A 15,403-nucleotide genomic window follows, 5' to 3' on the forward strand; every position below is an offset into this window, starting at 1 on the left:
ATTATAAAATTAAGCCCCTTAAAATATGAAAACGTAATGGTAATCAAGTGAGGACACTGCTTAACTTTCATTTTTAGTACAAAATTGTGTAATTGAATACAAGCTATACACAATAAACAGACATGAAAGTATTCACTCCAGGTATATTCAGAAGTCGTATTAGTAACATGCTTCTTCTTAAGTTTTAAAATTAAAACACAAAGATATATACTTTTTATCAAAAGAGATAAACAACATCTGTATTAGTCTACCCATGAGTGGGTAGTTCCTTTGTGAGTTCCCTTATATTTTAAAATGAACAAAAAATATCACTTTTCATAAACTGATATAAATTTCCTATCACTTTAAAGATTGAAGTATCTCTTTTTTTTAAGTTGGGTACTTCCAAAGCAATTAAGGATAATAAGAATCATTTTTTGCAAGTAATGAGGATATTTGGATAGCAAAATATTAATGTAGATTAAAATTTACTCACAACATGAAGAACGTGTAAGATTTTTTACTGAGGAATAAGAAGAAGGGAAAAATTTTTGTGAGTAGTTACACTTGACATACCTAGTTATTACAGAAAATGTGCATTCTTTCTAATAAAAATCATTAAAATAAACCAAGGAAGAAGAAAATAGGATGTATTTGTCTGCATAAGTCACCATGTCCTGCTTCCTGCCTCAAACTGTGGTTTTTAATATAGGGACTTGCTGCAATTTCAAAACATGGACTGTCTCCTTACAAGTCTGATATTAAAGCACAAAAATATGGGTCTTTTTTTTTCTGACACTTCAACAGAATAGGTGGTCATATCCTGCTATTATGGGTACAAAGTAAAACCCCAGGTCTGATGAACTACATTAGCCAAACTTCTCAAGAGAATATGGGATTTTATTTGAAGAAAATCAGAATAATAAGGTGGCAATCATGTAYTACCAAGAAGTACTGCCATTTACAGGTATGCTACATGGGCCATATGGTACAAAGGTTTCACAGCAGGAATTTAATTTGATTTTAAAAAGAAATGAAATAAGTGGGTGTGGATAAAATTACCATAAGCAGAAATCTTTTTAATCATGAAATGCCCAGGATAACAAGGAAGTTGCAGCTCAGAATGGCAAAACACAATGTAACTCCACAGAGACGTTTGCAAACAACTGCCCTGTACAGCAGACCTTGATCGAATATGCTGTTCGGCTTTCATTTTTAAAATTCCTAATAAACATCTTTTCTCATTCATTAATATTTTATGAACATCTTTATAGAGGAGGAAGATGAGACATCAGTGTGTGCCCTCACACATAAATTTTCCCAGACTCTCAACAGCTTCTTCTCATTCTGTGCCTGTGTGTGGTGTCTGATGGTGGCATATCCTGGCAGGAGTAACTGCTTGYGTGATGGTCCAGACCCTCTGAGCTTCCCTGTCTCTCCACGTGTTCCCTTTCCCACAGACACATTCAGTACATCTAGTGCTTTGGCCAAGGGAGGGGAGGAAGGGACAGGTCTTGCCCTGCTGACTGAGGGAGATTCTCCACGAGACATGCTACTGAGAGTCAATACTAATAAAGAGTGGGGAAATAGGAAGAAAAGACATTTGTCTGTGACGATATAGACACTACTAACAGGAAAATCACCACTTAAAATTGTACTCCTGATGCATTTTGGAGTATGTGTAGGCAAATACATTTTAAACGGAATTTTCCAGTCCTAAAATGGAAATATTTCYAGGAGATGGATCAGTGCTTGAAAAGAGCTTTTATATTTCAAATCATGTTCTTCAAGTTAGACACTAAAATTCTCATAGTGTACTATGAAGGCTTCATTTGTAAGATCACACTCAATTTCTCAAATAAAATGCTATTATATCTCCAATTCCACACTTTATTAATATGGCATGATGTCATTTATTTTTCTAATTACTTTTTTCATTTTTTAGACTAGTGCTACATTTCATAATTCAAGATACATTCTATACAGAACATTTTTTTAACCATTTATATTGATCACATTTTTTTGTGATCATTTCTTTGTTCTGATGYACGTGTTCTAGTAATTGCCTGTCCTTTGCAGATAGATCCACATCTGACCTGTAAACTATTCATATAACATTTCTTAACTCTCTTTTATGTGGTTCAAAGTAGACTATATTTTTTTAATGTTTCTTTGCTGTCTATTCTCTARATTGAAAACAGTGGATATTACTTACTCAAAGTAGCCGATATGATGTCTTCAATATATGCATTCATTCAGGTCAAGAGCCTGAACCTGTGAATGCGAACATGAATCTTCATATTCATTTGGATTCTGCAATTATCTTTGCCGTGACTATTATAGGGATGGAGTTATGCACATGACTGAGGAATCCCAGGTACAGAGCCAAGGTTCAGTCCGTGTCCCAGCCCTTCTGAGTTCTGGGAATGGAGGTATGAAGGGTAAGTCTAAGGTTTCAGTATGTAAGGTCTATAAATTGGAGCACTATTGTTGAAGAACTCAAAAACATATTTACATTTGTTCAAAAGCTCCAAAATCTTATTTCCTTTCTAACTCTGCTTTGGGCATAATACAACACAAGGACTGCGCAATTTACTCAACACTTAATTATTGAGTGCAAATTTTCTCAAGTGCCTACCTATTGAATTTAGCAAAAACAAGCACAGAAATAACTGTGAAGAGACTGAACATAAGCTGAACTTTAGGATATTAATGTCAGTGACTCACTCAATTTCCACATAGTTAACACCTGTCTACGTTACCTTTGCAATTCCAACTGGAAAAGACATGCTTCATTTTTCAAATTTAAGCTTTTCTGTTTTATTGCTATGTGCCATTGAACTGATGCTGCACTTTAACTCCAGGTTAATTTATTTTTCAGTGGCTTCAGTTAAGGCATGTTGAATAAAGGGGCGATCCTTCATCTTCTATTCACATCTACAATCCATACTTATCTGGGCTATCCAGTCATAAGAGGTTGCAAGAATAACCTTCACAACTCTAAAGCACTTTCAGATGAAACAGATTACTGTTATGCAGCAGATTTCTGGTCTCCCTATTGCAAAGCATTGCCTCTTTTAGTAATCAATATGGTAGCATTTAGAGAAAGATAGGGAACCTCTCCTTGTTTTTCCTAAATATGAGCTGTCCCCAGTTAGGTCCTATCTCTGAATCTCTCAAACAGAGATAGTTTTAAGCCTCAAAACCTGACACTTCAGACATTCTTCAATGCTTATAAGTATTAAGTGTGATGGTGATAGTATGTCGTCTTCTTCATTCCCTTTATTTAAAATTCATATGCTATAATGCAAAAATGATTATATAATATTTATTCTCCTTGTATTATACCTTGTGTGACCACTCACAACTCAGTTGGAGTAAAAGCCTACAATACCAGAATGGTGCTGTCAAAGTCAGCACTTGTTCCTCTACACATGCCTGTCGCTGAGTTAAATGGATTTCCATTTTGCAMTTACTTTGCACTAGTAAACCTGTGTGCTGAAAAAGGCAGGAGAAAAGAGAAGACACAGAATCGGATCTTTGCAGTTTAGACAGAGTTTGATTTTGGATCATAACTGAATTCCTGTAGTTGGCTAAATGCCTACTAAACTCTGTTTCTGACGAAATTTCCAAAARTGGTTGTATTTGCTTACAATACAAAATATATGCTTCTAACTYGAGAAAAATAAGATTCCTTTATAATGTGAATTAACTGAAATGATTTTGGACTTGTCAAATTGCCTTATTTAACTATTCAAAAAGCCTTGCAATCTTCATTCTGCATCAGGAGAAAAAGCCTTCAACAGTGAAAGGGGGGAAGGAGAGGGAAGCACATTAGTGGAACATGCTGAAGGGTAACCAGCAGAGAAAGAAACCACTCACCCTTTAAAATTAAATCTTGCTGGGTGTGCTTTAATGTATTCTATATCTACRGATGTTCTTTTTGCTATTCTGAATGTTCTCTTCCATTGCAGTGACAACAGTTCCTAGTGTAGATGATCTGGATTAATTTACATCATATTTTATTGCATAKGTTTGGACAAATAAGCTTTTTATTCAAACCAACTGTATCAACATATAATTATCAAACATAGTTTTCTCCTGGAGCATTACCAGGAAATTTCAAATAATGTGACTGCCAGGAAAATAAAAGTAATTTACAGTTCCATTTCTGTATAACTTTGAGATCAATTCTTCTGAGGTTGTGGAATACTTATTTGTATGGATCTAATATGCATTAAGTTTCTGCCATGACTGATGTGCTAAGAAGCAATATTTACTATTTCATTGCAGTCACACTGAAATCTTTGGCCTGTTCTGATATGCAACTCTTGGATTCTCCTCATTTTCCCCCAATTACTATCTGACACAGAAAAGAAAATTACCCTACAGAACTGCCTCCAGGAGTTCTGAGGCAAAACTTAATTTGCTTCAGTACAGCAGGGTAAATTCTAGTAATTTTACAGTAATGAATATGTTTAACAACATCAACTTCTGAACTGATCTGTTGTACGGCTAAGATAAAGATATATTCTTCTTAAATGTGTATACCGATAAAAAAAAAACATGCATTTGAAAGCAAGGCATGGGTACTAGTAAGTGTAYTATTTGAATATGAACATGGAAATTGAGTTTAAATGTAAAGTATTAGGATGTGTCCATAGTTGAGAATTTATGGGTATTTTCTGAATCCTTGAGTCTTGTATACCTATAAATTCCATGATCTTTGGATCRAAAGATACCACATGAGATATGAGCAGAAGCTGGTGAATACATGAAACTTTATATGGTTTCTGCCCTGTCTTGTTCTGATCCACCCTACCCTACCCTGCCTTACCCTCTTCTRTTCCTGAGAAACCATATACATTTACCAGGACTCCTAACACACTACTTTTATCTATAAGGTCACTTCAAACAGGCAAAGATTTCAATTTGGACAGATGGAGGCAGGATCTGGAGAAGGAAGGTAGACCTATTCAGAGACAGCAGTACTATTTTTTTTTTTGGTAGAGATGATCCATAGAGAAAAATATGTACGTGTAGAACAAACCACAAGGATCATTAAGTCTCAGAGGAAATTAAGGAAGGAATGAAGAGAGTTCCCTGAAGTAGATGAGTAGAAGTGTTCCTTCAAGATTATGGTCAATGTTAGCTGGCAGTCTAGGAGTATAAGGGTTGTTCTGAGGCATGTAGACTGGAACATATTTGAAGACTGGCTTCACTATAAAGTGGAGAACTTGAACTGGAAACATAGCATAATTTTCATCATGTCCAAACAATTTTAAACTTGTCATAAGTGACAAGGTCCAGTGGAGTCTKGTATGGCAAGAGGGAAGAACTAGTAGATAAAAGAGACCAAAGGCTAAGAATGACARCTGCTGGAAAGAAGATGAAATATGGAGTTATCTGAACAAAAGAGATATCAGAAGAGGTTAAGGATGGATGGGTAACTCTAAGTGCTGTGGATTGCTAATACTAGTACATATGTATTGTCATTAGAAGTTAACTCAGCGACAGGCATGTGTAGAGGAACAAGTGCTGACTTCGACAGAGCTCATTAATGGAAGTAGCTGAAGTAGCTCTTTTTGTTACACTAGAATCATATTTAGCAGTACATATGCACCATACATGTAAACATGTACTTTTGGATTTTGCCAAACTGGGTCTTAAATTAGGTTGTGATAGAGCTGCAACAACTTAGAAAACCCAGCACTATGGCTGTGCATAAATGCTCAGCCATAAAATAGCATTAGTGAAGAGCTTATGCATTTTATTTCTTTTCTGAAAATGATGAGCTCCAACTGATCAATCATATTTACTAATAAATGTGYAGTTGTATGATTCAAACATAGGTACATAACGTAAAATAAATTCTTGCTTTCTACACATAGTAAAAGACAAAATCTCAGTAAATATGGACAGAGAGAAAAAAGAACCTGAAATTCAAATGCAATATTTTTTTTTCTCCTGGAAAGAATTAGGAAGCTCTTTGGAGCAGATTGGGATTCGACGTTTTTCTATAAGAAAATCAAGATTTGTCAGTACCAAAAGTGGAGAAGTAACAATTTCAATTAAATGTTTTTTGGGGGAAGGGCACTGTAGTCTGGATTGAAATCTCTGGTAGAAACCACAATCATGACAAGACTTATATCTAAGTGGTCAACAACTCAGGATGGGAGGTTCAGCTCAGATACTGGAGATCCAATTCAAGTATCTTGTTCAAGTCAGATATAGCTCACGATAATGAATCTAAGGCTAAACCTATAGCACACAAAACAGGCCCAAGCCTGAGGATAGCTCATGTACATATGTCTATGAGCTAACCTTTTAGCTACTCAAATGGGATGGCTTCAATCAATACTGCCAGTTGAGCTGGTTCTAGGCCTTTTGCCAGCTTCTGAACCATGCTTAGGCATTTCCCAGCACAGAAAAAAAATCAAGGCAGGGGGCATGCTAACACTAACAGTGTAAGGTRATGCTAGCGCCGTCTTTATTTTACTACGGCTGATGTAACCTTAGTGTCCTGCATTCCATTCTTCTCCTTGCTTTCAGGGCTATTATTTTTAGTCCAGCAAAATAGAAATATTTCCTCTCAAAAGAAAAGGCCATGTTAAGATCAGCTCAAGGCACTGTAGTACAGTCACTTCTGAATACTGGAGTACAGACACTGGCAACAGAGAACATGAAGCWGGAGAAAGGAATGATGGTGTTTGTTTTGACCTAAACTGAGAAAGACTGTTCTCTACAGCTGTTATAGAGAAATCTTTGGCAAGTCAGCAAACATCTATGTGTCTCACTTCTTTATGTAGCAGTCTTAGTGTTATGCTTTCAACAGTACAGAATGTCCCTAGACACTTCTGCTCTTCACCTTAGCAGAGCTAATTACTCAGGCACTGGCTAAGCTGATGCAGCCACCCTGCATCCTGTGCTAGAGCTTACTTGTTGGAGCTAGGAATCTCTGCCTGATGCAGCAGTGTGAGCTGCAGACATACCTTTCATAATATTAGTACAGTGCTGTGACACAGATGGTTACCCTACCCTGTGTATGCATAAACATGCATACATTGTTTCCCCCTTTGAGTATCATAATCAAATGCCAATGACTGAAAGCAGTACATAACTTAAGGTGATGCTATCACTCATACTTCTCATGGTGATACACAGTCCTCTCCTTGGTCTTTTGCATACTTTTAGACACATAAACACATCCAAAGTTGCTTTAAAAAATGAGTAGCATATTGTAACYCATATTTTTATTGTTGAGCACACATTCCTCTTGATATGACAACCTCCTAAGTATTTCCTTTCTACTGAGTAGCCTCATCTTGGATTATGTCTTCTTAGATTACTGTAATATAAATTTTCTTCCAAGCTGAATCCACTTAGTTCTTTTTTACAAATTTATCAAGTTTCAAAAGGTCCAGATTTAAACTTTTTCTCTTGATACTCTTGATAGCAATGCCTATGATGTATCTTTTTTCCAAWTCATTATTACAGATGTTAAGTAAAGCTGCAATTACCAACAAAACTTGTAGCAACTATTGGCTAATTCATGAAATAACGCAATCTTGTTTTTTGAACTTAGTCCTTTAGAAGTAGAAATACACAGTTCCAGAAAAAGGTTTTAGGATTAAAAAAAAAGACAAAACAATTTTATTCAGCTTTTTATGGAGTTCTATGAATTCACTTGGTGTGAGGCCAGGAGGAGGAACTACATCATCTTACCTTGTGTAATGACRTCACTCTATGTAGATAGTAACAGCATAGATTCATACAATGCTTCATAGTYTTTATAAGAAGACCTATCATCTTCTACTATAGCAAAATGTGCTATCAAGTAGCCCTTAATCCACATACTRCTGATATAATACCACAGAATAAACTTGTAGCCTTTCACTTGCACTTCTATAAATCGTCTGTCTGAATTGTCAGCTCTTTTAAGACTGACATGATTTTGGTGAGATTGTTACAACTACGGCATGAGAAGAATGTAATTTAAACTCTTGTGCAAGTACAGGATCATTTTAAACAGCWACTTTAGACATTTTTTGTGAAGCACAAAATATAGAATGATGTCAACTGCATGGGGCAGCCCATGTAGCTATTCTGATTTTCAAAAGAAAGTTTTTGGATGTGATATGATCAGGAGCAGTCTTCCCATCCAATGCTTTGTTGCAACATGTTATTGCATAAAAATATGAGAAATTCCTTCCTATGGCCCCCTCTCTCTTTCCCTCAGGATCCTGATATTTTATATAAAATAATTGTCTTTCACTAGTATCTTGTCACCATGTTCTACACTTCAATAGGAGAAATTTATATTCAACATGAAAGCAAAATTAAGGTTCTACACAAGTGCATCCAGAACATATTCCTTTTTAAAAAATATACTTTCCTTAAACTCCATGAGATATATAGCTCTGATGAGTAAAATTACTTTGCTGTAAATGTCTCAAAGGGAGTTCAGTCGCTTTTCACTAAACAGCCTACAGTATGTAGARTAGTTAAAAAAGACAAGAGGATTTATTAGTATTCTAGTAACCTTTTAGACACAGACTGCGTGGAAATCCCGAAGGCTAGTTTCCAGCTAAATTAATTAAGATAGCACATAATATACGAGGCCAGATTGTGCGCTTTCTGAGTTTTTCTGTCAGAATGAGACAGTAATACTTAATTTTATTCTTTAAAGAAAATTCTACTTCTGTGTTTCCTAGGATGTGCAAAAGATTTAGGAAAGCAAAGAATAATGAATGGAAAAAAAAATCTTTCATTTGTTTCTCAGATAAGCTACTAATATAGTGTGGAGTGCAGAGGAGATCATGCTGAACATGCTCATTGTGAGAGGTGCTGAGCTCTCATTCAGTCACACATCTTTCTTTACAGCCATCTTTTCCTTAAATTATGAATAGGAAAAAGTTGTTACTGATGTATTAGTCTAAAGGGGATGGAATAAAAAAAAAGAAGAAAGAAAAGAAAAGAAAATGTAATCCAGAGGGATAGGGGCAGATCAGAGAACTAGCAAAATAGAGCAGCAATCACAAACTACAAGAAGGGAAGCACACATTGTTTATATATGTTGAAATGCCAGTCCTACTCTAGCATTTATTTCCATTCCCATGAAATGAAATGACACCTTAACTGAATCTAYTACATTCTACCCAAGAGAGTAAAAATGATAAAAGATTAAGCTTGAACCTAGAAGAGGAAAGTTTAGGGGAGATAAACATGTTTAATTTTTGTTTTACTAGTATTAGAAGCCTCAGTAGGCTGATATTGACTGAATAGGCTTATCACATCACATGATGTCTTCGTTTCCATCTAGCCATTAGCAATCATTACTTTTTTTCCATGGCTCCAGTTCTCTAACAGTCATTGACCACTTCATAGATTTTAAGGCCAGAAGAGAACATTGCAGTCATTTAGTCTGACCTGCTATGTGACACAGGCGGTAAGATTTCACCCAATAACTTCCACATGAAGTCCAATAATTTATGGTTGAATACAGTACATCTTTCAGAAAGAAACCAATATTGATTTTAAAATGTTGTATGATGGACAGAAAATCTACTACTTCCCTTCATAAATTGACCCAATGGTTATTTTCTCCCACTGCTAGAAACATGTCTCATATTTCCGCTTTGAATGTGCCTATCTAGAAACCATAAGCATTAGTTCTTGTTAYAGATATAAATAACATGGTGTCCATTAGCCTCTCCTATCACATATTCTCCTGTATGATGGTCAGTCTCTCAATCTTCCCCTGATAAATAGTTTTTTTCCTGAAGTATTTCCTTGTACAGGGAAGCTTTGTGCCCCATGAATCATTCTTCTGAGTAACAGAGTCTCTCTAGATTTCAGCCTACTCCTATTCTTTGGAACTGTCAACAAACAGGACTACAGATGTTTACTATATACAGACAATATATCCCTTTGAATCCCTTTATTAGCTGTAAATACACAAATAATTTAACTTAAAATCTGTTGTGGTGATCTTATAAAGATTATTTTGGACTTTGCAAATGTTTGTGTTCCTAGGGAATCAGCCCCTATAGACTGGCAAATACGATAGAATTCACAGCCAGCTGAGTATGAAGGTTTTGGGCCTTCAGTGTAAATACACTGTATTAACCAGAAAGTTACCGAGTGCAAAGAAGATTCTTTACCAGTCTGAACTATTCAGCAGACTATAGGAAGTAGAGACATTTCCAGGAGGGAAGAGGCTAGAGGGTACCAAGATTGTGTAACATTTTCTGGACCATAACACCTAATAAATGGGGCATTTTGATTATAGCTTATCTTCTCTGATACATGTGACACTGTTAGAAATAGGAAAATTACATAATTGCTTTGTTCTATGCTTTAAATTCTGTTTTTATTTTATTAAATACTAGAAATTAGGTCTCAATTTAAAATGTTCTTAGCAACTCCTCAGATAAATGAACAGGCTAATTTTCTGTCTGAATAATCTCCTCAAATGTGTTGTAGAGGTCCTATTTCATTAGGGCCGATAGTTTCTGTATACTAGACTTGGAAGTTAGTTTCTAACTTTTGAGCAGCCTTTCTCTGAGTGAAGCTTTCTCTCTTCTTTCAGAAGAGGTTTACTACCAATTTCCAGATTGGGTTGCTGTTCTCAGGCTCCTCAAAATCAAATGAGACACACTGGGTTCTATGAATTGTTATAATGTCATAACCTAGTTCACACTAAAGGCAAAGGGAACTTTATCAGTTGTTCTAACAGGAACAAAAATGACAAACCTGAAAAAACCTCTACCCATAACTAATTGGCTGTTGTGTCTTCATTAGCTCTTGCCATGCTGACTTGTGTTGAGGAGCTAACCTAGAACTGGCAGGATGCCTGATGCTGTAATTGCCATCTAGTCTGTTAGAGGTTCTTCCCTTTTGAAAGCAATGCCACACTTTTATCACTTGACACTAGAGCTGATACAGTTTAAACAATTGCTCAGGGAAGCACTCTTGTATTTACAAAGGGCAATGTGAATAAAAATTTCTAGAACTATGTAAGACCAAGATTAAGATTTATTTAATCCTATTTTAGCAGTATAAAAGCAATCATTCTAAGCAGTAATCTACGTAACCTCCTAAAGTCAGTGGAGGGGGATAGACTTATTCTTCAGTATCAGAGGGGAGTTCAGTAAGGGTGACACCACGATGGGAGTTTGTTACAGACCACCCAATTAAGATTTGGAAGTGGACAAAATCTTCCTTAGACAACTTGAGAAAGTCTTTAAATCACATTTATCATGGGGGACCTTCCTGACATTTGCTGGAAGGGAAACATGGCAGGACACAATCTAAGGGAGTATCACAGGGATCTGTATGGGAACCCGCCATCTTTATTCATGACCTGGAGGAGGCAACAGAGAGCGCTCTCATCGAGTTTGTAAATGACAACAAATTAGAGGCACCAGGCATTTCACTTTAGAGCAGAGCTCCAATCTAGAGGGCCCTAGACAGGCTGGGGGAATGGGCCAGCAGGAATCTTTGATATTCAACAGCAACAAATGCCAAGTCCTGCTTCCATCTGGGAAGGAAGAGCCCTTTGCAGCAATATTTGCTTGGGGACTGACTCCTGGGGAACACCTCTGCAAGTAGCTCTGCAGGAAAGGCCCTGAGGGTCTTGGCAGACAACAAGATGGACATGAGCCAGCAGTGTGCTGGCAGCAAAGGCAGCCAGCTGCATCTGGGGCTATATCTGGAGCACAGCCAGAAGATCAAGGGAAGTGATTATCCTCCTGTACTCAGGACTTGACAGACAACATCTAGGTAGGATGTGCAGTTTTGAGTTCCCTATAGGAAAGACATCAATAATCTGGAGCCAGCCCAGTTGAGGGCCATCAAGATGCTCTGGGGGCTTAAACACTTTCCTTTTGAGAAAAGGCTTAGGGAGCTGGGCTTGGTCAGCCTGGAGAAGGGATGGTTTCAGGAGTGCCAAAGAGCAGTCTCTCAGCACCTACCGAGAGGTCATCAGGAAGATGCAGCCAGGCTCTTCACAGATGTATACAGTGGGAGGATAAGAGACAACAGGCATAAGTTAAAACAAAAGAGGTTCATATTAGATCTAAGAATTTTTTTTTCATCCTGAGGACAGTTAGGCAGTGGTGCAGGTTGGTGGAGTGGCTGTACCATCTTCATCCTTGGAGGTTTTCAAGGTCCAACTGGACAAAGTGCTGAGTAACAGGAAGTTGGACTAAAGTTAGTCACATCATTCCAGCATGAATCATCTGATGATTCTATCTCTTTGTAAGAGTTAGTTGTCCTCATAAACTGCCTGCGTTGCTACGGAAGGAGCCTGGCTTGGTTAAGATGCCTAATTTTTAAAGAACTAATRTTAGATTAAATGAATCTCATCCTGATAGCAAAGAACTTAAACTGAGCTATCAAACTGTGTCAGAACACTGATAATAGGAAAAGACCCTGTAAATAACAAGCCACTTCTCCASTCTCACCCTTATAATACTGACCAGAAGTTTTTTCTCCAGAACAACCCATTTTTTGTAAATTCTATCACAGTTATTTATATGCCTTTCTCCTCCACCCACACACTCAGATGTACGCATACAATTCAGCAGCAGTATCTGCACTCCCTCATAGCTTCTGAACTGTATTTATCCCTGTTCTACTTACCTCTGTGAGCAGGATGTTGCTATAACTCCCTATTTATAGATGGGGAAATACCCAGTAGAACTTGTTCTCCTGGTTTCTAGGCTATTTCTCTAGCCACACGACCATTCTTCAATTTTGTCAGATTTTCTTCCATGAAAATTATTGTCCTATACATAATTGTCTAATCTGATGAAAAACTCAAGGACCAAGGTGCTGCTGCTCATGTGTTATTCAAACAGTGCATATTTCAACTTACGTACTGATTTTTAAATCAGCACCAGGCTTCAGGTCCAATGTTCTTGCATCCTTCTCTCACCAGCATTTGGCTTTTATTCCCTTACAATCATAAGCAATTAGTTCATAAATAAAGGAGCAGATAAATTAGAAATAGCATTTCCTCCTGGTGTCAGGAAAGTAACATATTTTAAGAGGGCAGCAAAGCTGAGAATGATTTCAAGGAATATAAGGAATATATTGTTGTCTGGAATACAGACATGTGAGATGATGAGATGGACAGGACAGGGGGAACTGACAGACCGAAGGGAAACCTGACAGACAAAGACAAACTGTGTATGTGTGTCTACTTCTTAGTCAAGCATTTTTCTATCCCTATTAAAATGTAGGATAAGTAGATAGCAGATGGGAATACCTCTGAAGAGACTAGCAGGAAATAGCAGGAGAAGATACATAGTCTGTGTGTTGTTCTTTGCACTGCAGAAGGAATAGGGGGATCCTAGAGAACTGGAGATGCCTATGAACATTATGCAAAGAAAATCATGGACTTTTGTTCATAGCAATTGGAAAAAAGCTATATGCATCTCAAGCCTTTTATCTCCATTCTTTCCACCGTCTTTCCCTTCAGCAATTAGTACATTAGTAAATTAAATTAGTAAATAATCAGTGAGCCTTTCATTTACATGATTTTGTATACATACATTAACAAATTAACACAACTTTGAAAAACTCTGTCCTCTCTTGTTTTTAACCTTTCAGTCATGCCATCTGGTCCCATGCAATGGCTGCTTAAATCATTCATTTTCCTTTTTAAGCTGACCTTGGGTTGACTTGTTCATATTCCACATACTGATTAAATTTAGTGGCAATTATTTTCTCATTCCTTTTTAATGCACATGTCAGATATCTAATTCTTAAATAAATTTGGACTATGCAGTTTTTGCTCTTTACTTTCCTTGTATAATCATACTTGTGCTATTGTGCAGGCATTTTCACTATGTTTAAAGAGGAGCATAAAATCTACCTCTTAATATATTCACAAAGGTAATTTTGGCATCATCTTTCAAGTGTATAGGTAACCAAGGCAGATGGCAAACATGCATTCTTTAAAATTAAGCCTGTAGTAATAAGTACGTTTCAACTGATTAATGTCTTGAGCATCCCCCCACAAGCARTGTAAGGTATAAAACTCCATCTGAGTCATCTATCCTATGTTGGAAATTCCTTGAATTTTTGCCATATGTTGAGGTGATCCCAGTTCAACAGGTCCGTTGAATTACTGAATAAAATTCAAATGACGTGCAGGCATTTTGTCCCAATAACATGATTGTGTATTGTCACTTATGCTCACAAGTTATTATAAATTAATTAAAAGACCATCTGAAACCCCTCAGGAAATTTTTGAACATGAGTAAAACCTCCACTGAAGTGATAATGCTGTCCCTGTCAGTCTGTGAAGATATTTTAATCAGATATATTAATTTTACTCCATTAAAATGAGAAAGAGAAATATATGGTTATGGACTGTGCTTACTGTCAGCAATGAATACTTTTACTGGCATGAACAGGATACACAGGGTGTAGGTCAATGGCATAAAGCCAATATATTATTTCACTTGAAGCACAGAAACTGATAACATAGTAAAAATGCATTCTGTGTAGGCTGACATCTGTAAGAAAGCCAAGATGCAGAAGGATTTATTTGACACCTTTGGAAATTAATATACTTATGTGCTATGGTAGCCCATGGAAGAGATTGTCAATAGTGTCCTCTAAAATAATGTTTAGCTGAGATGCTCAAAGATTTCAGGGAACCCACTGATGACAGAAGATATCGGTTTGCCTGAAAGCTACTTCTTTCTGCATGCTTCTTGCCTAGTCTTACTATATGAGGCTCTCAACAAGTAACATAGTTCATGTCTTAATGCTAAATGGACTGGAAAATGATTTATCCTTTACAAGTTTTCACTTGTGCGTATGAGAAATCCCTCTTTCTGCAGGAAATTCTGCTCCCAGGTGCCTAATATCTTCTGCTTAATGAAGATACGGTTCTTGGGAAGGATCCTCTACAGCTTTTCTGTTCATGCTGATCGTCTCTGTATTAATACACTATGACAGGTGCCTTATTTTCATTTCATTACATCAGTATAAAGTCAAGGTTCTAGCCAATTTGCAATGACTTTTTAAAATGTTATTGAACGTTTTTGTATACGGATAGCCCTACTACTAGCTGTTATTGCTAACACTGAAGAGCCTATAAAAGTAAACGTGTTCTCCTTCTCAGTTGCCACAGTTCACAGCCTACAACTTTAATGTAAATGTCACTGATTTCAGTTTAGGATGATATGCTGGGCCACAGGGTGCCATGACCTAGAGAAGAGTACACATTTACTTCTGTTGTGTCTCCTGCTAAGGCAGAAAAATTTGGGAGCAAATAAATAAGGATGGTAATTCCTTAAAGTATCTCATCAGGAATCGGGAGGATTCACTAGTCACAGCTATGTCATGCTTTTCTTTTGAAACTATTCAATTTTCCGTAGAATGGGCCAGAAAAAATGACTTTTTT

At 36.8% G+C, this 15,403-nt stretch overlaps 1 protein-coding gene across 2 annotated transcripts in view; it reads right to left on the reverse strand.

The window, feature by feature from the left end:
* Positions 1-15,403, reverse strand: part of FUT9 (fucosyltransferase 9) — a 103,325-nt gene that overhangs the window by 46,572 nt on the left and 41,350 nt on the right. Inside the window, exon 2 of one of the 2 annotated variants that reach the window (XM_085314351.1) lies at positions 2,195-2,253. The exons of the other annotated variant lie outside the window; for it this stretch is intronic. Within the exon in view, the coding sequence (XP_085170477.1) occupies positions 2,195-2,234 (40 nt within the window). The 5' untranslated portion in view covers positions 2,235-2,253. The remainder of the gene's footprint in view (positions 1-2,194; positions 2,254-15,403) is intronic. 2 annotated transcript variants of the gene reach the window in all.

Source organism: Rhea americana, unplaced genomic scaffold, assembly GCF_003343005.1.
Source record: "Rhea americana isolate MKP2758 unplaced genomic scaffold, rheAme1 scaffold_400, whole genome shotgun sequence".
NCBI classification, from domain to species: Eukaryota; Metazoa; Chordata; class Aves; order Rheiformes; family Rheidae; genus Rhea; species Rhea americana.